The sequence below is a fragment of the Coffea arabica genome, chromosome 9c, assembly GCF_036785885.1.
Source record: "Coffea arabica cultivar ET-39 chromosome 9c, Coffea Arabica ET-39 HiFi, whole genome shotgun sequence".
Taxonomy (NCBI): domain Eukaryota; kingdom Viridiplantae; phylum Streptophyta; class Magnoliopsida; order Gentianales; family Rubiaceae; genus Coffea; species Coffea arabica.
The window spans coordinates 25,497,952-25,519,721 of record NC_092326.1 but is presented as its reverse complement, the minus strand read 5'-3'; the positions used below and the strand labels follow the sequence as shown (position 1 = coordinate 25,519,721).

At 38.4% G+C, this 21,770-nt stretch overlaps 1 protein-coding gene across 1 annotated transcript in view; it reads left to right on the top strand.

The window, feature by feature from the left end:
• Window positions 1–15,189, top strand: part of LOC140014155 (uncharacterized) — a 31,466-nt gene extending 16,277 nt beyond the window's left edge. Inside the window, exons 3-4 of the mRNA XM_072064566.1 lie at window positions 13,711–14,788; window positions 14,888–15,189. Coding sequence (XP_071920667.1) covers window positions 13,711–14,788; window positions 14,888–15,189 — 1,380 coding nt within the window. The remainder of the gene's footprint in view (window positions 1–13,710; window positions 14,789–14,887) is intronic.
• The last annotated feature ends 6,581 nt before the right edge of the window (window positions 15,190–21,770 follow it).

Sequence of the window (21,770 nt, the reverse complement as noted above, 5' to 3'; positions counted from 1 at the left end):
GCCGAATTGGCCTTGGGTCAAAGAAGGAAAGTTGTAGATAATGGTATTTTATAGGTGCCTGTAAAATTTCAGCTCAATCGGAGCAACGTAGGTCATGAAAAGTCTGAAATACCCTTACTGTTTTAAGTATTTCCCAAGCAGTCCGTGTGATCAGTTAAGTCCAGTTTATCACGTTTTTTGACTAGAATCCATTCTGATTTAGCTTTTTTCCAAAACATGAAAGTTGTATTATTCTGAATTAGCTTTCAAATTCCTCTAAGAACACCTGATTCGGACTTCTGTACTCTAAGTTATGTCCATTACAGTGTTCTGCGTTTAAACAGCCGACGAATTGGTTTCTGGTTTAGTAATTTGAGAATTTGACTAAGTTACATTAGGAACTGGACTAAGTGACCTTCATGAATGTTGTAGCTCTATGTCTTAGTTTCGAAATGGCATAGGATTTGTCTCAATCCGATAAGCGTAGCTTCGGATATGTTATTTCCGCATTCGTACGTCAAATCTGTCTTGTACTAAGTTGAATTTCTGCACTTGTGATTGTTGTAATTCTTATTCTTATGATATTGTGAGCCTATGGAACGGCTCTTGACTTGAATTGCTTATGTGTGATGTTGGGTTGTGGTTGAGGAAAAATAATGAAGCCAAAATGGCTGGAAAATTAGGTAAACACAAAGGGCGTGCTGCCCAAATTTTCGCTCGAGGGCTAGGTTTCTATTGGAACTTGTATACTCTTGTTTGGCCAATACCATGACCGGTTTTCCATTTTCAAAACATGATTTTTCATCCTTGGGTTCAAACAACCCTCTTCTTACTTGAAAGTCATCTTTACACGTTTTACTCCTAATTAGTCGGGTTTCTTTGTTTCCCTTAAATGTTTTGCTCGATAAACTGTAATATGTTCTCTTGTTCAACCTTAGGTTTCATTGGTGACTAAGGGTAATATTCGGAAGGATTTTGCATGTTATTTTGCATATCTAGGTGAGTGTTCCTTATTTGACTTTATGGCTTGTTGTTATCATTTGCTAATGTGTTAATTGCTTTTAATGATTTCCAAAATGAGCTTTCTAGGCGAGTGTGTACTTTATCGCACTCGACCTAAATAACTGTGCAATTTTCAAGGATTTAATGATTGAAATGTTACTTGCACATGAATGTAAGCCTTTTGGGCTGAACTGGCCATTGCCCCTTGTTACCGGTCGTCTCGAGCCAGAAGCGGATTCGGTCGGGCGATTAGGGACTTGGGTGAACGTTTGGTATACTCGAGTATTACCGTGTAGGTTGGTGGAGACTGGCCAACGGCCAGGACGGGGGTGAATGAATGAACGAACGAACGAACGAGAGTTTATTGATAAACGAAAAATGCATTTTCAAATGATTGGAGGAATAAGGGGAAATGTCAAGAGAACGAATGAACGAATGAACGAATTGCTCCTTGTGAGCCGTATCCTTTTAATGAATGTTACTATTGCTTTCCATTGTAAATGTTTCTTGAATTATTGAGACTCCATGTTTAATGTATTGAATTGATTGTTTGATTGTTTGATTATCTGTTTGGAACCTCACTGGGCTTTTAGCTCATTCCTTTAGTTTTGTTTTCCTTACAGGGGAAGGCGAGCGAGGACGTGAGCTTGAGATAGACTAGCCAATCTAGTTTTGTTTCTTTTGTTTCTTTTGTAGTGGTTCTCGCCTAGTGCTTGGCACGGGCTGGACGTATGAAGGATTGAGAACCCTTGTATATTTGATGTTTATATTCTCTTTTGGGTTGGCAATGTATATAAGTTCCGCTTTAAGTTTGGATCAATGCCCTATTTATTCTTGTGATTTATTTCAATTTTTAATTGAGGACTGTAGCGAACGACTGAGTCCCGGCGAGAGCTGGGCAGGCGGCCCGCTGAACCCTGGGGTACGCCCTAGGGGGAAGTGGGGCCGTCACATTGTCATACTTAATGGACAGTATCTTTGATCGGAACAAAACAATGACTAAATTCATTCATATTATTCCAATCTTGTTTGCCACATCTAAAGCAACGTAGTCAGGAGACCTGATCAAAGTGTTCACTTTCTTGGTCAATCAAAGTGTTCACTTTCCTGGTTAGTATAAACATTTCAAATTACTTTGTGATCATCAAAACCAAGAATAACATTCTCCCCCTTTTTGATGATGACAAAACAAAGGTTTGAAATGAGATTTGATGATTGGAATAAAATCTTCCCCTTTCACAATTGACAAGAACTCCCCCTTACTTAGTGAATCATAAACAATTTTGAAAAACTCCCCCTCACTTGGCTGCCCAACCGAATTACACAATTATCCAATTATACAAAAATTTCAACCAACATTTTACTAATTCAATCCATCAGCCAATCCAATCAATCCAATATCAATCCAACATCATCAATCATCAATATCAATCTATAAATCCGGCCATCTCCCCCTTTTTGTCATCACAAAAGGGTAATCAATCACATTCATAAATGCAAACCAGAGTCATTCACAAACACATTCATTACACCAATGCAAACCAAATTCATTGTATTCACACAATCAGAATAGACAAACAAACATCCATCAGTACTTAAACACATCAAAGGAAACTTAGAATATCCATTACATCAAAACACACCAAAAGAAACTTAGAATATCCATTACATTTCATATTCATTGTTAAATACCACAAACACATAAACAAGACAAACACAATGCAAATGTCCTAAGTGATGAACTATGTGGATCCAGGTGTCCTCCGAGAGAGCTGATATTGAGAGAGGTCTTCCTCATCTGTTTCTTCATCATCTTCAGCAGCTTCTTCAATTGATGCCTTGCCTTTGTCTGATGTGGAAGGGCCATGAGGAGTCACAGGAGTTGATGGATTCGGATCTAGAACTGATGAACCTGGATCAGTGGTTCGAGGTTCTTTGACATGTGAGACTTCCTCAACCACAGGTGGAGGAAAAAGAAGGTTCTTTTTGTCAAGAAAGGCAGTTTGTTGCTCAGAAGACATGGTGAGCATTAGGCCATGTTCTAGAAGAAGAACATGCTGTTTGAGTTCATTAAGAAGCTCAATTACTTCATTACTGGAAGAGGAAGATGCTTTAGTGGTAGACTTCCTAGGGTGAATGGGAGTGAGTGAAATGGGTGAAGGATCATGTACAGTCTTAGACCTCTGTTCACTAGATGATGCCCCCTTATATGCCCACAGATTATCTTTAAAAACAAGATTTTTTCTTTCAAAATATGCTTTGGTAAAGGCATAAGAAGATGCTTCTTTGGGACAAACACCTAGAATTGGAACTTTGTAAAACTCAAAAATCTTTTGAAGAAACTTTCCATAGGATAGTTTTCTTCGAGAGTCAGTAGCATATCGAAGTAAAAACTTGCACATGACAAAACCAAAGTCAATCCGAATTTTTTCTCGAAAACAATAAAAGAGATACAACTCCATTTTGTTTGCATCAGTTCTGTACCCATCAGTGGGCACAAGCAGGTTTGAAATGATAGTAAAAGCAATTAAATTCACAGGGGCCAGATCATTCAACTTAGCATCAGCAGGTGAGGAAAAACTTCTTTTGAAATAGGTTAACATTTTTGTCCCATCAAAATGATTTGCAGCAGTAGGGAGCTCTTCATAGGAAAAGAAATTAGCAACCTTATCTTTGCATAAACGTTCAATGGTAGTATTTAAAATGGAATTCACAGTATCAGAATCAAAGAGTATGTCTACCCCATTTACCCTAGACATGATCTCAGTTTGGTCAGTTCCTTTCCTAAGGTTGGCAAAAAATTGATGCAACATATCAGGATAGTAGACATTGGGCATGGAAATGAGATGTGACCATTTCTGGAAAGCAAATAGACTCAGAATGGAATCTAAACCTATGGAGCGAAATTCAGAAGGGTTTACAGTTCTTTGAGGGATGACACCCTTCTGGGATATCCAGGCGTATTTGTCTTTCGCAGCATCATCAAAGAATGGAGGGAGAGGGACTGATTTAGGAGGCGGTTGAGAAGAGGTCCCCTGTCCAGATTCTGGTTGAGAAGTGGGTTGTGGAGTAGGCCGTGACATTTGACCCTTGATAGCTCCTCTTTTGAAGCGTTTGGATGTCCGTTTGACAGTAGGAAGATCCTCATCCTCATCCCTGAGTGGATGCTTGCGTCCGGCAGTAACTTTTCCTCCCCTTAGATTCACCATTGTGTGAAATGTGTGTGATGAAGGATGCAAATGATGCACACAGCAGTAGGGAAGTGAATCGCACAAAAATTTTGGAACAAAAAACCTTGTAGAAGATTTGACAGAGCGGTTATGAAAAGATAGGATTTTGAGGAAAATTTGGGGATGTGCGAAGTGATAGATGATTCTGTGAAATGATCAGGAAAAGTGACTCGCAATTGATCAGGAACTGTTTTGGTTGAGTCAATTTTGAAATGAGGGTCTCAGAATGATGTGAATTTGAGAGTGAGAGATGAGAGGGTTTTCGTCCGAGAGAAAATAAGATGGAAGGAGTCTGAAGCAAATGAGGAAGAAAGTAGTTTTAAAAAATGAGCCGTTGCACTGTCGGACGCCCGAACGAAGTTGTGCGTCCGACAGTTGCGTCCGAACAGGCGCAATCTGGAAAATGGCTGAAGAACATCATCGGACGTCCGTTTATCTTCTTTCGGACGTCCGAAGACCCCCAAAAAAAAATTAAGATGATTTTTCGATTATTCCTAATTTTGATCTTAGATGAATGAACTGATCTAATGGCAAAGCTTTTGTGAAAATATCAGCAAATTGATCTTTAGAGCAAACATAATTTACACATATTTCACCTTTTTGAACAAGATCACGAATAAAGTGATGCTTTATATCTATGTGCTTTGTCCTAGAATGATGAATAGGATTTTTGGTCAAATTTATAGCACTAGTATTATCACAGAATACAGGCATGCAGTCATACATCAATCCAAAATCATTCAAAGTGTGCTTCATCCATAAAAGTTGAGCACAACATGCACTAGCGGCAATATATTCCGCTTCGGTTGTAGACAAAGAGATTGCACATTGTTTCTTGCTAAACCAAGAGACTAAACAATTTCCAAGAAAATGACAAGTTCCACTAGTACTCTTTCTATCCACACGACAACCTCCAAAATCAGCATCCGAATAACCATATAGTGCAAACTCATTAGATCTAGCATACCAAAGACCATAGTGTAATGTACCTTTCAAATACCTAAAAATTCTTTTCACAGCATTCAAATGTGATTCTTTTGGACAAGATTGAAATCTAGCACACAAGCAAACAGCAAACATAATATCAGGTCTACTTGCGGTTAAATAGAGTAGGCTTCCGATCATACCTCTATAATGCTTTTCATCCACATGATTACCATCTTCATCTTTGTCAAGCTTTGTAGAAGTGCACATTGGAGTTCCAACTTGTTTTGAGTCCTCCATGCCAAACCTTTTCAGCAATTCCTTGGTATATTTTGCTTGATTTATAAAAATTCCCTCAAGAGCTTGATGTATTTGAAGTCCAAGGAAGAAATTTAATTCTCCCATCATACTCATTTCAAATTCATTTTGCATATTGGTGGAAAAATCCTTGCATAGATACTCATTAGTAGCACCAAAAATAATATCATCAACATATATTTGCACAATAAGAAGGTCATTCAACACTTGCTTAGTAAAAAGTGTGGTGTCCACAACACCCCTTTTGAAACCATTTTCAATCAAAAACCCACTTAGTCTTTCATACCAAGCTCTTGGAGCCTGTTTTAGACCATACAAAGCTTTAGATAGTTTAAACACATGACTTGGAAATTTTGTATTTTCAAAACCGGGGGGTTGATCCACATATACTTCTTGATCAATAAAACCATTTAAAAAAGCACTCTTAACATCCATTTGAAACAATTTGAAGCCTTTAAAACATGCAAAAGCAAGAAGCATTCTAATAGATTCTAATCTTGCTACGGGAGCAAATGTTTCATCAAAATCAATTCCTTCTTCTTGTGCATATCCTTTACCAACTAATCTGGCTTTATTTTTTACAACAACACCTTTATCATCCAACTTATTTCTAAAAATCCACTTTGTGCCAATGATAGGTTGATTTTGAGGTCTATCAACAAGTGTTCAAACTTCATTTCTCTCAAATTGATTAAGTTCCTCTTGCATAGCCAAAATCCAGTTTTCATCCTTTAAAGCATCATTGATGTTTTTAGGTTCAAAAAGAGAAACTAAAGCAAAATTATCAATCAATTTTCTAGATGAGGAACGAGTGTTTACCTTCTCGGATGGATCACCAATTATAAGCTCTTTTGGATGATTTTGGCTGAATTTCCAAGCCTTGGGAAGATCTTTGAGTGGATCATCATTTTTGTCTTCATCTTCCTCTTCTTGATCATTATGAACTTCATTTTCCATTTCAGTTGCTGCTGGTTTAGAACTTCCTTCATTTCCAATTGATAGCTTTTCCATTCCTTCTCGAACACCTACATCATCATCCTCACACAAACTTTTGGAATTATCATCATTGGGTTCATCAAATGTTATATGTATAGCTTCTTCAATCACAAGTGTCCTTCTATTAAAAACTCTATATCCTCTTTTATTCTCACAATACCCCAAAAATATTCCTTCATCAGATTTTTTGTCAAACTTACCAAGATGTTCCTTTAGATTCAAAATAAAACATTTACAACCAAATACTTTGAAATAACCAACGGTAGGTTTCTTATCAAAAATCAGTTCATAAGGAGTTTTCTTCAAAATAGGTCTCAAGAGGATTCTGTTCATCACATAACATGCGGTGTTTACCGCTTCAGCCCAAAGATATTTAGGTAACCTACATTCATTCAACATAGTTCTAGCAGCCTCTTGGAGAGTCCTGTTTTTCCTTTCTACAACACCATTTTGCTGTGGAGTCCTTGCAATAGAAAACTCATGTGTTATACCATTATGATCACAAAATTCTGGAAAACCACAATACTTGAATTCCGTCCCATTATCACTTCTAATCCTAACTGTGACGCCCCGAAAAAAAATGAGTGTGAGAACCCGTAGAAAACCCTAATCTTTTCCGAGGGTTTTATTTCCTTTAATAGCATGTTTTCTGCATTTCCTGGCTTAGGAAATTTTCCTGAGGAATTTTTATGAGTAATTATAGTTTTTAGATGATTTTTCTAGCCTTGGAGAGTTTTTGGAAAATTAAGAATATATATTGGACGTGGGACCCATTAGTGCGAAAAGTTTGGAAAAATTCGGCCAATAAGGTTAAGTTTTGGATACTGTGTAAACTTTATCGGGTGTTACGAGATAAGTAGAGTGTGTGATATGATTGATGTGAGAGGAAAAGAAAAGGATTGACATGCATTAATGGAGTGCCACGTGTCACTTGGTGGTTGGTTGGACTTTATGGTTTACTATTCACATTTTTGACTTTTTTGACCAAAGGTTAAATATCTTCAAAATTCATTAAAATTTCCTCATTCTTTCTTCACCATAGCTGGCCCTCTCAAGCTCCAAAAGGAAGAGAACTCCATCAACTTTCAAGCTTCTACTTGGTGCAAATCACCCAAAAACATTAGCTTACATCCATTTTACTCCATACAATCTTTCCTTTTAGTGATAGTGAGTGCTTTAGTGAAGTTTTTTGGAAGAGCTAAGGTGTCCTACTACTTCCTCTCTCTTGTTTTCTTGGTAAGTGATGCTCAAACTTTCTCCTACACCTAATGATGCTTAAGTTATGCTTAGTAGTGATTAAAGTGCTGAAATTTCTGGTTTTTATCTTGGTTTGAAATGATTTGGTGAAGTTTTTCTATTTTTAAGGAATTTTCTGGTTTAATATGATCTTGATGTTGGGGACTTGTATGATGAATTGTAATGGTGGAAAATGACTCTAGTGAGTGTGAATTGTTGATAAATGCAATCAATTTTGGATTTGGATGGAAAAATGGAAAGTTAGGGTTCATGAACCCCAATTCTGTCCGGTTTTAGATCATAGGGTTAGAGGCCGAATTGGACTTTGCTCAAAACATGAAAGTTTTAGGTATTGATGTGTTTGAGGTGCCTGTAAAATTTCAGGTCATTTGGATTAGTGTAGTGTGAGTTATGTCGAAATTACTGTAGCTGTTCTGCTTTGGCCAGAATGCGAAAACTGCGTTTGTATTTGGCTATTTTGACTGGAATTGGTTGGGATTTTGAAGTTGGTGTCTTCTGATGAAATGTAGCTGGATGTCTTAGCTAACATATGCCTTTGGAATTTCGGCATTTGGACTTGTATAGACTGAGTTATACCGATTACAGTTTTATTGGTTTTGCAAACCTGTTTTGGTAATTCTGGATTTGTATTTTGCATATTTGACCTAGTTGTGCTAGGATCTGGACTGAGTGACCTTCTACATTGTTGTAGCCCTGGTTCTTAGCTTCGAAACGGTGTATCTTACACCCCCATCCGACAATCGTAGCGCCCTTGGTACCATTACCGCAAAATGACGTCAAAACTGTTTTTCTGGTTTTGAGCTTAACCTTCATTTTCGGAATTTTCCCTAGCTTGACTTGTCTTTGTACTACTTGGAGCTTGCTGAATGGATATTAGATGAACTTATTTGTGTGACTTTGGGACTGGCTGAAGTAATAATGAAGCCATGATGGCTGGAAAAGTTAGCAAATTCAGGGGAAGTGCTGTCCGAACTTTGAAGGGACTTGTTTGCGTTAAGTTTGTGATCTAAGACTTGGTTTTGAGCAAGGCAATGATACATGATGGATGGTTTCTGAGCCGTGGAGGTGAGTGACCCTAAACTGTTTCCAAAGTTCTTATGAACCGTTTCTTGCACTATTTACTTGATTGCATATCATGAGTGCTTGCATGTGGCCCATGACATATTTTGGCTTAAATGAGTGCTTGGAATTCGTGTGCTGAACACCAACGTCTCCACCTCTGTGTACTGTTCATCTGGAGCAAATGGCTCCCCCACTGACTGTTTACTGTTTAATGTTTGTTTGGAGCGTTGGGTGTTTCAGTACAACGATTTCGCTGGCTCACGAGAGCAATAAATGTACAGTTGATCTTGAAATCATGACATCACTGAAATGAACGACTGTGAAACTGAATTGATTACTGATTTTAATGGTTACTCGCTGAGCTTCTAGCTCACCCCAAAAATGTTTTACTTCCCCCCCCACAGGGCTCAAGGCGAAGAAAAGCTTGGAGTGCTTATTCACGTGACTGGATGGCTTATATCGTGTACAGTTTAAGTTTGGATCTATTTTATGTACGAGTTGGTCTTGTATAAATATTTGAAATTGATATGGATGTAAGTATACGTTCCACGATTGGAATCAGTTTCCGCTGCATTTGTAATATGTAATCATTGGAGAATTTGATGTAATTTTGAGGTTTATTCTTGTAATTCATTTGAGGACTGTAGTGAGCGACTGAGTCCCGGCGAGAGCTGGGCAGGCGACCCGCCGAACCCTCTGGTACGCCCTAGGGGGAGGTGGGGCCGTTACACTAACAATTTTTAATCCAAGCAGATTTTGCACTTTAGCAAACATTGAAGTAAAATTTTTGAAGGCATCATCTTTATGAGCAAGAAATATCACCCAAGTGTATCTAGAATAATCATCAACAATTACAAAACAATATTTCTTACCTCCCAAGCTAGTGATTTGAGTGGGACCAAATAAATCAAGATGCAAGAGTTCCAAAGGTTTTGAAGTAGATACACACATTTTTGGTTTAAAAGAAATTTTTGTTTGCTTCCCAAATTGACATGCATCACATATTTTGTCCTTATCAAAACTGATTTTTGGCAAGCCTCTAACCAACTCCTTTTTCGAAATTTCTTTAGTAAATCCATATTAAAATGACAAAGTCTTCTATGCCATAACCAAGGATCTTCATTTGAAGCTTTAAGACATTTTAAGTTAGAAGAGTCAACTTTATCAAGAATCACAATATATATGTCATTAAACCTCTTCCCTTTGAACACAACATTATATTTGGAATCAAGTACAATGCATTCATGCTTTTTAAACAACACATACAAGTCTTTATCACACAATTGACTAACACTAAGCAAGTTATAACCTAAGTTATCAACCAAGAGCACATTATGAACAAAAGTTTCACCATCCTTACCAACATCACCTATTCCAATTGTCTTAGCTTTCACATCATCACCAAATGTTACCTTTCCACTTGATTTTGATTTCAGCTTTATGAACAAGGAAGGATCACCGGTCATGTGCCTTGAGCAACCGCTATCTATGAACCATTTGGACTTGTTTGAGCATTTTTCCTGAAAAGAAAAGGTGTTTGGTACCCTTTTTAATTTTTGGGTCCATAATAGTTAGCATTGTATCTAACTAACCACATGCACTTCATCCCTTTGTTCAGATTTCTTTTCACATAGCAATTACCTTTCAAATGCCCTCTTTGACAACAAAAACCACACATAATGGAAGAGTCCTTAACATGTACTGGTTTGATATATCTCAATCCACCTCTTCTATATGTTGTGAAACCATGTGCAATTTTGTTGTGTGCCAATGTTCTTTGAAAAGTAGTAGGATGGGTAAATAACATGTTCCTTTTGCTAAACTCCTGCTTTCTTGCTTTCAAAGTCTCATCCAAGTTGTCCATTTTTTCTTTCAAATCACCCTGTCTTTCCTTCAGCATTTCACAAATATTTGTCTTTCTATCAAGCTCATCTTGAACATTACATCCGGCTCTTACTAGACTTTCATTGTCGGTCTTTAGTTGTTTATTTTGTTGAAAAAGACTTGCATTTTCTTGAATGAGAAAAGCCATTTTCTGTTTTAACTGCTTGTTTTTATCATAAGATTCCTTCAAGGCATTATGCAGTTTTTCAACAAAAGATTCAAAATCATCATCTTCATCATTATCACTTTCAGATTGAGAGTGTGGGGAAGTTACCTCATTATTTCCAATAGCCATGAAGGCCATTTGAGCTGATTCTTCCTCTTCTTCAACTTCCCCTTCGGAGTTGCATTCATTCCAAGTAATCTGAAAGTTGTTGAATCTTGGCTTCCGATCAGCTTTTCCATCTTTCATCTTCTTTATGGGGCATTCGTTTGCATAGTGTCCAGGCTGTCCACATTCGAAGCATTTGTCCAACTGTTTCTTGTTGAAATCTTGTTTTCCTTTGTACTTTGTGATAGATGGCTGATTCTGGAATTGATTGCTAGGTCCTCCCCTTCTAAACTTTCTTTTATTCAAGATTCTCTTGAAGCCTCTGGTGATGAGAGCAAGATCATTATCATCACCATCTGAGTCTTCATCATCCAAGTGAGCTGTATCATCTTCACCTTGAGTAGTCTTTAGAGCAATGTTTCTCTTTGCTCTAGCATCCTCTTCCTCCTGTACTTTAGATTTCAGTTTCAACTCATAAGAGGTTAGTGAGTTAATGATAGATTCAATAGGCACAGAACTTAAATCCTTAGCCTCCTCTATTGCAGTCACTTTATTTTCCCATTCTTTGCCCAAAGCATTGAGAATTTTCCTGTTCTTCTCTCCCAAGGTGTACTCTTTGCCCAACGCCTCGAGATCTTTGATCAAGTCAGTGAACCTGCAATACATTTTGTCAATATCCTCAAGAGGTTCAATTTTAAATGATTCATATTTCGTGACCAAGATGGCTTTTTTCTGTTCTTTCACATTGTCACCACCCTCATGGATTTCTCTTAGTTTATCCCACATTTCTTTAGCCGATTTGCAGCCTTTTACTCTGATTGATTCATTTGAATCTAGGGCACTATAAATAACATTCATGGCCTTGGCATTCAATGTGAGATTAGTCCTATCTTGAGCATTCATTTCAGCTTTTGTTTTTGGCCAAAGCAACCCTGTATCTGCATCAAGAGAGTTAGCTTCATGCGGTCCTTCACTCACAATAAACCATAGTTAAATATCAATAGATTGCAAAAAGATAATCATCCGTTCTTTCCAGCTAACATAGTTAGAGCCACTGAACATGGGAGGCCTAGTAACAGATTGCCCCTCAACAAACATAGCATGACTGGTTGTCATCTTTACTCCAAGCCGTTAGAGCTTAATCTCAAGGAGACCAAGCTCTGATACCAATTGTAAGTCCCAAAGACAACCAAGGGGGGGGGTGAATTGGGTTGATTAAAATCTTAACCAAATAATGCACTTTTTCTTTAATAAAAATTTACCTTCTTTTCTAGTAATGATCAACCAAGTAGATTAGAAGACAAGAGCAATATAGATCAGAAAAAAAATAAGAATAGATAAGCAATGAGAATTTTATTAAACAGAAAAGTAAGATAGGGAATCAAACCAAGTGTCTACCAAGCTAACCTCAAGCTTGAAGACCAAATACAAGGAAGAGCAGCTTCTCTTTGATGAAAGAAGATCAACTAGATGTACAATGGAGGGGGCACTTCCTCCTTACCCTAAGCCTCACTTAGTCAAGTTAGGAAGTTTTACAATCACTCAGAAAACCCTCAACAAAGCTACACTAAAGATCCTTTCAACCACAAAAGAAATGCTCACCAGAAATTCACACCACTTTAAAACAAATCTAGCTTTGGAGACTATTTTCTAGCTAAAATATCTCTTGAGATCTTGTAAACAAAGTGTGCAAAAGTCCCTGCTTGGTTCTGACCAATTTGATTTTAAAGAGAACCAGAAATGGGCTTCATCAATGCTTCCAACGGATAGAAGGCAGCTGAAGAGTCAAATAGCCGTTGGGGCTATCGGACGTCCGACGATCGAATCATCGTCCGAACCAATCGTCCGATGATAGCCAAGTTGAAGTTCGGACGTCCGATGAGTTTTTGTCGTCCGACAGCACAGCGTCCGATCGTGCGCCGAGAGCTAGCAAGTTATCTTGGAATTTTTCGGACGTCCGATGCGGTTGATGAGCGTCCGATGGCAAGCGTCCGATCCTTCCGGACGTCCGATGCTTCCTCACGAGCGTCCGACAGAGCTTCCTTCTTGATGCTCTTTATCCTTTCGGACGTCCGACAGATTCCTTTCGGCCGTCCGATGTGAGTGTCCTGTTTTTGCTTCTTCTTTTGATTGAATTGCATTTCATGACCTATTCGTACCTGATTCTTTGATATGTAAAAATACTTATAATCGAAGAAGGTTAGATACATTTCAAAATACCAAGAATAGCAACATTGTCATACTTAATGGACAGTATCTTTGATCGGAACAAAACAATGACTAAATTCATTCATATTATTCCAATTTTGTTTGCCACATCCAAAGCAACGTAGTCAGGAGACCTGATCAAAGTGTTCACTTTCCTGGTTAGTATAAACATTTCAAATTACTTTGTGATCATCAAAACCAAGAATAACACCAGTGTTATTTGTTAAGAAAAAGGATGGTAGTTTAAGACTGTGCATTGACTATCGTGGCCTAAACGATGTTACGGTGAAAAATAAATATCCCTTGCCACACATTGAAGAATTGTTTGACCAACTACAAGGAGCAGTAGTTTTCTCTAAGTTGGACTTGAGGCAAGGTTACTACCAGTTACGAATTAGGCAAGAGGATATACCGAAGACTGCCTTTAATTCCAGATATGGTCATTTTGAGTTCGCAGTGATGCCCTTTGGTTTAACAAATGCCCCTGCTGCATTTATGGATTTAATGCATCGAGTCTTTAAACCCTACTTGGATCAATTTGTTGTAGTATTTATCGATGATATTTTGGTGTATTCCAAGACTCGAGAGGAACATGAACGGCATTTGAGGATAGTTTTGCAGACTTTAAAGGAACATCAGTTATTTGCCAAGTTTAGCAAATGCGAGTTTTGGTTGGAGCAAGTTTCTTTTCTAGGACATATAATATCTAAAGATGGAATTTCTGTGGATCCAGTAAAGGTGGAAGCTGTAGCTGAGTGGAAGCACCCGGAAACCCCGACTGAGGTCCGTAGTTTTCTAGGTTTAGCCGGGTATTACCGTCGGTTTATCAAAGACTTCTCCAAGTTAGCCGGTCCTTTAACCGACTTGACCAAGAAGCATGGTCAATTTGTCTGGAATTCTAAGTGTGAATCTAGTTTTTGGGAGTTGAAGAAACGGTTAACTTCGGCACCTGTTTTAGCTTTACCAAATGGGAGAGATAGTTTTACTGTATATACGGATGTCTCAAGGGAAGGTTTGGGATGTGTTCTAATGCAAAATGGGAGTGTAATTGCCTATGCCTCTAGGAAATTAAAACCCCACGAGCGAAATTACCCCACTCATGATTTAGAATTGGCTGCTGTAGTTTTTGCATTAAAGAAGTGGAGGCATTACTTGTATGGAGTGACTTTTGAGGTGTATACCGACCATAAGAGTTTGAAATACCTATTCTCTCAGAAGGAGTTAAACTTGAGACAGCGTCGGTGGGTAGAATTTCTTGAGGATTATGACTGTACAATTAACTATCACCCAGGCAAGGCTAATGTTGTAGCGGACGCTTTAAGCCGACAAGTGCAAATAGCTGGATTGATGGCTAAGGAATGGAATTTGCTGGAGGAAGTGAGTGAATGGAACCCGCGATTAGACCGACAGAGGGTAATTTTCTGCAATATTACAGTAAGATCTGAATTGTTGGACCGCATTAAAGAAGCTCAAAGGAATGACCGGATGGTGCAAAAGTGGATAGGAGAAGTACAAAAAAAGGAGTTACAAGACTTTAACATAAGCTCTGAAGGTATCTTGAAATTTCAAGATCGAATAGTGGTACCACAAGATGAGGTGATAAAAAGGGATATTTTGGAAGAGGCACATCGGTCCAAGTATACAGTACATCCTGGAAGTAATAAAATGTACCAAGATTTGAAAAGGTTGTATTGGTGGGATAAGATGAAGAAAGAAATTGCTCAGTTTGTCCAAAAATGTTTGGTGTGCCAACAAGTGAAAGCTGAGCATCAAAAGCCTTCAGGTCTTCTGCAACCTCTGGAGATCCCTGAGTGGAAATGGGAACATATTACTATGGATTTTGTATCAGGATTACCCCGAACCCAAAAAGGTCACGACGCCGTTTGGGTAATAGTAGACAGGTTGACCAAGTCTGCTCATTTCTTACCCGTAAATATGAAATATTCTATGGAGAAATTGGCCCAATTATACATGGATGAGATTGTGAGGTTACATGGAATCCCTGTGAGCATTGTGTCTGATAGAGACCCACGATTTGTGTCTCGTTTTTGGCAATAATTACAAGGAACTTTAGGGACCAAGCTGAATTTTAGTACTACCTATCATCCCCAAACTGATGGACAATCGGGGAGGACCATTCAAACACTTGAAGATATGTTGAGGACCTGTATTCTAGATTTTGGTGGAAGTTGGGGACAATACATGGCTCTGGTTGAATTTGCATACAATAATAGTTACCATTCTTCAATACAAATGGCACCGTATGAAGCTCTCTATGGAAGAAAGTGCCGATCACCAATATTTTGGGATGAAGTAGGAGAGAGAAGAGTTTTAGACCCAGTTGCAGTACCATGGATCGAGGATGCGTATGAGAAAGTGAAAGTGATACGTCAGAGGCTTCAGACAGCGCAAAGTCGACAAAAAAGTTACGCTGATAATCGACGAAAGGACTTGGAGTTTGAGGTTGGGGACAAGGTATTCTTGAAGGTTACGCCACTTCGAAGTCTCACGGCAGGAAAAGGAAAGAAGCTTCATCCAAGATATGTAGGACCATTCAAAATCCTTCAACGAGTTGGAAACGTGGCATATCGATTGGAGTTACCAACAAGTCTATCCAGGATTCATGATGTATTTCACGTGTCCATGTTGAAAAAGTATTACCCAGATCCCACTCATATACTGAAGCCAGAGGAAATTGACATTGATGAATCTTTGACCTACGAGGAAAGACCAGTGCAAATCTTAGATCGAAAAGTGAAGGAATTGAGAACTAAGCAAATACCCTTGGTAAAGGTCTTATGGAGAAACCATGAGGTGGAGGAAGCTACTTGGGAAGTGGAAGAGAACATTCGCGCCAAATACCCTAAGCTATTCAGTGATCAAGGTGAGAATTTCGAGGACGAAATTCTTTAAGGGGGAGAGAGTGTGAGAACCCTCATTTTTAAAGTACAAATTCCCCAAATTAATTGCCTTATTCTAGGATTTAAATCACATATTATATACCATTACATTAGTTTTTCTAGGTGTTACAATAATTTTCATGCATTACACTTCATTCCTTTTACTTGTAGTAAAGCATTTTTTTTAGAGTTAATTTTAAATATACACCATTTACATTTTACCAAGTGTCTTTATATTAGTGGTAGAAATCTTACATGTAGGATTATAGGTGCTAAAATATGATTGGTGCACTTGGAAAGATTAGTTAGGAGTGTTAAAGTATTATTGGTGCACTTGGAAAGGTTAGTTAGAGGTGTTAAAATATTATTGGTGCATTTGGAAAGGTTAGTTAGAGGTGTTAAAATATTATTGGTGCATTTGGAAAGATTAGTTAGAGGTGTTAAAGAATGATTGGTGCATTTGGAAAGGTTAAGACACCATTAGTCAAAGATTAAGAGAGAATTGGACAAGTAAGTGGACATGTGGCAAAATCCTAGCCAAGTATCTTGTTGGAACCAAGATTTGAAGATTATTTAAACTAGCCAAGGCCTTTTTTTCTTAGTGTTGGCCGAATTTCTTGGCTTCAAAAGAGAGAGAGAGTGAGCTACATAATCTTGTTTTCTTACCATAGCAAATCAAGAACAACAATCAAAAGAGAAAGATTTGAGTTAGTAAGTGTGACAGCCCCACTTTCCCCTAAGGCGAACCAAAGGGGTGAGCGGACTGCCTGCCCAATTAATGAATATATCAACGTAGAACGAACTGGGGCCTCACAATCTCCCCCACTTAGGACAATTTCGTCCTCGAAATTGCAATCAACGAGCTAAGGGTTGAAAAACTCGAAATAATCAAAAGATCAAAAGGTGTACATATATATACAAGTCACACCAAAATGTACGCAATATAATGCACCATATACACCAAGAGACATTTCAAGTTAGACAAAGTCAAGTGCAACAAGTACCATAGATGCAGGTATTAACATACCACAAGTAAATGACATGTAGGGACAATACAAGGGCAAATGAAAGAAACGCGACTTGTCGTCCCACACTCAGTGAAAACCACCCTCGTCCGGTTTCTTACTCCCCTTCCCAAAGTGCCCGTTGATCTCTTGTACTCACTCTAGCCAGACAAAGCTTGTTCATGTTCCCCAAAATGCAAATCTCAAGTACTTAGCAGCGCCTCAACTCTGGAGTACTCAGGCACAAGAATCCGAAATAAGATAATTCACATCTTAAGCTGCAGTCCCAAGAGTAAACTATCTACAATCGAAATTCCTACCTGACGAACCTACTTATGATCCTCAAATACCACGGAAAAGATTAAAGGCCCATAAAATTTGCAATTCACAGCTTATGCTCGAACGAGCACTTAGTCCTTCATATTTATTCACCACTTAGTCCAGGCTCACTCTGCGCAGAGACCACGCGAAGCAGCTATATATTTTATCCTCAATTACTTAACTTTCATATCAAATCAAATCCCACAGTCCGGCATCCTAAACTTCAAGCCTAGGATACACTACAGAGATCTGAAGCCTAAGCTCTGATACCACTTGTGACAGCCCCACTTTCCCCTAAGGCGAACCAAAGGGGTGAGCGGACTGCCTGCCCAATTAATGAATATATCAACGTAGAACGAACTGGGGCCTCAAATTGTGAGGCCCCAGTTCGTTCTACGTTGATATATTCATTAATTGGGCAGGCAGTCCGCTCACCCCTTTGGTTCGCCTTAGGGGAAAGTGGGGCTGTCACAGTAAGAGAGTTTCTCTAACTTTAAGTGCTTTATTGAAGCTTGGAGACTTACTTTGGTGGATTGATTTTGGTGGTTCAAGCTCACCACAAGAGAGGTATATGTTCTTTACATCTTGGTTTTGATGATAGAACATGCACTTGAATTGTTAATAGCAAAGATATAAGTTGTTTGGTTGAGATGTTGAGTTAGTTTCTTGAAGTAAACAAGTAGTAGCTAGGTTTCTTAGTATGTATACCAAGTGTTTGATGAAATGTTTGATTCTTATTCATGTTTGTTTATGAGGTATTATTATGTTTTAAACCTCTTTTGGGCTAGAACTACCACTTGATATGATGATTGAGTAGAAAACATGTAAGGATGAAGATTGAACAAATGTTGAAAAGTGTGGGCTGGTTGCTTTGTCTAGGCTGGCCGGTTCTTGTAGGAGGGATTTTCCCTCAATTTTGCTGTTAAATTTTGTCCTCATCAAGCCTAATAAACTAGGTTAACTATTGGTTAAGCCTATGAGCAAGTTGGAATGGAGTTGAAGCAAGTAAAGTGGTGATTTTGAACCATTAGTAGACTGTTTTAGGATTCTTGTGGTTATGGGATCATTATGGCTACCTTAAATCATGTTGTATGTTATATTGTAAACTCCATTGATTCTAAGTGACTTGAATCCTTATATATGATCACTTGAGGAGTGAATTGGGTGAATTTGAATCAAAACTAATGAAGTTAGCCCTAGAACTAGAGTAGTTTGGTATAGGATTAATATTGATCCAGGGTTGGAAAAACAGCCACCTTGTCTGAATTACTGTTGTTGATAGGAGACGAACCACAGTGTGATCTTGGTACCGTTGGAAAGCCCTTCGAGTCTAGTTTCCAACGCCACTGACGGCACCTAATTTCGACTTTTCTATAGTGAGTTATGACCGTTTTCCTAAGACTGCCAGGGCATGACTGTGCAACCCGAGAAGAAATCCTTAAGCATAATTGGAACTTTTCTTTTGCCAAACTTTCATGCACCTACTAAACCTGTTTTCTCATGAACTTTTACCATAGTTTGGACCTTGTTTGCATGATGGATTAAGTAGCTTAGACTACTCACTTGATCTCTTATTAAGCCTAACCTAGTGGGGCATGAATCTAATTGTTAACGATTTCGCTCGTTGCCCTAGGTTTGGGAAACGAAGGTGACCGTAACTAAGACGTTTGACATCGATTGCTTCTTTTGATTGACAGGTGAGTGTTCCACTACCTGCTACCTGCTTATGTGAAATATTTGAATACTTGATTTACGACTGTTTGAGCCAAACCCTGATTTGATAAAATTAGAGGCGAGTGTGTACTTTATCGCACTCGTCCTCCCTTACTTTCCATTGAGGCTCTGTATACTGCTATTGTGAAATGTGAATCCTCTATATGTGATTGTTCTTGAGTTGTTTGGGTGATATCCCATCAACTACTACTACTGTTTGGGTACTCAACCTCATAGGTGAGTCGGTTCTATCGAGCCGGCCAGGGCTTGGTCGAGAAGGCCGATAAACCTTGAGGACTATTTACTGTTCACTGAAACCGGTATACTCGAGTATTACCTAACTACTGTTTATGAAGTGCGGGCCCGGTGGGGGGTTGATTGGTGGACGGAGGCAGGTGAAAGTGGTGTTCTACGGACTTAATATTCTGTGTATACAAGTGTTGACGGAGTGTCAACGAAGACATTTATGATCAAGCTCAAGGGGATTTTGGCTTTTGAAAGCCACCCGTATCCTTGAATTGAATTGTGGTTAATTGTTATTGTATCATACGGTATTTATTTGAATTATTCTGTGCCTTAATTTGGCTATGTGTTTACTTGCTTTACTTGGAACCTCACTGAGCTTTGGCTCACCCCACTTCCTTTGTTTTCCTTAACAGATCGGGGATGGACTAACGGTCAAGAGCTTTCTTAGCTTTGTTTTGCTTGAACTTGTAACTTTTGTTAAGATGACTTTACTTTTACTTTTGTAAGCTTGAATCTATAAGTTGACTTATGTCATGTAATTCGCAGTATGGAATGGTAAGTGTGACTCTTAGCTTGCCGTATTAAGTTTGGAAAGTTGATTGATAGTTATGTGTTATTAGGATTGTACAATTTAATTTGAAGTTATTTTCCCAGTTATTTGGAGTTGCTAGTTCTTTGATCGACTGAATCCCGGCGAGAGTTGGGCAGGCAGTCCGCTGATACCCTAGGGTTCGCCCTAGGGAGAGGTGGGGCTGTCACAAGCGTAAGTTGTGAATCATAAAGGTTATAGGCGTAAAACCTTTATCATGATACTTGAGAAATATTGATATGTATCTCAGGTAGGAATCTTAACTTGGATGATTTGCACTTGGGAGCATACGGCATGAGATGTGAATTCTCCTAGTTTCGGATTCATATACCCCTGTACCAAAAGTGGAGAGCACTCGAATAAGGGTCTGTATCTCGATTGAACTTGAGATAAATTTGGATGGTAAACGTCAAGGCGTGAAAGATTCTAGTATTCGACTTGACATTGAGATGATCAAGGAGAATGGATCAATGAGTGTCGTCATAGCCTAGTCTCGTAAATGTCCGGTTAGTATGTGTGGCTTTGTCTTTGTAGACACCAAAATTTTAGCTTTTCATTTATTATTATTATTATTATTTTTATTTATTTATTTTTATTTTATTTTGGTTTTATTTTGGTGATTTTTGTTTATTTTGTTATTGTTATTTTTTTTTGTTTCATCTTATTTTCATTTTTGTTAAGAAAATTGCTTTATTATTATTTAATTCATTGGAAAAATCAAAGGGACAAGAACAAGACACATAAGCCTATTTTGGAGTTTGAAATCTTAGCCTTTCATCTTAGGTTAGTTTTTTGGGGGTGCCTTTAAAAGGCAAACAGCCACAAGCCCAAGAAAAAGGGAACAAAAGGTGGCGGACTGAGCAAAACAAAGAAAGGGCGGCGGATGAAAAATCAACAAAAAGGAGGAAAAAGGAAAAAACAGAGGAGAGGCGGCGAGGTTTTGTTTTGGCAGAAAAGCTTCGTGAAGAGACAGTGAGCTAGAGGCTAGAAGGTGGGAAAAAAAGAGGGAAAAAACAGAGGGGTTGGCCATCAACCGAGAAGGGGCTTCGGGGTTGAGCTGGTGAGGAAATTGGGAAACAAAAAGAAATCTGGTGGCAGCTGCGAGTGTAGACACCAAATTTTTTATTTTTTAACTTTATTTGTTTAATTAATTTAATTTTAGCCTTATTTGTTTCAATTCTAGGGTTTTTATTTTATTTTATTTTATTTTGTTCTAGTTTATTTTATTTTATAATTTATTTTTGTCTTCTTACTAAATTTCAGAAAAAGAAAAAAAAAGTCACGCGCGCGTGCTCGGCACGCTCGCTGCTTCTCCTTAATCTCGTATTAGCAGAAAACAAAGTAGCAGGTTTACAACTACATTTTTCCAGATATTTTCTTTGGTTTTTTTAGCTCCCTTCGATCATGTTAGTACTGTTACACCTGGCTTTCATCGACAAAGCCAAAAGCAATTTAGAAGTTGAAACCAATCCGATGGCTGATGTCGCGTCCCACTTTTTGATGGTGTGTGTGAAAGTAGTGTGTATGTGAACGTTTGTGAAAAATGAAAATAAAAGGCCGTGGGACTTGAAGATGCGACGATTTGGCCAAATAGAGTTCAAAAAGGGTTTTTTGCATGAAAAATGGAGTTAGGGTGTACCAAGTCACCCAAAAATAATTTTGTTTTTTGAAAAAGCAAAGTAAACAAACCCCTTTTTAAGAACTCATAGGTTTACGTAACCAGAAAAAGGGATCGGGGATCACATTTGATAAGATAGAAGGCAAAGGCAAAGCCTAAGGCACTCCCTCACCCTAGCCAAAGCTAGTTGCGTGACTTAGCCCCACTTTTCCTAATTTTTCTACCCAAGGTATGTATCGCATGTTGGA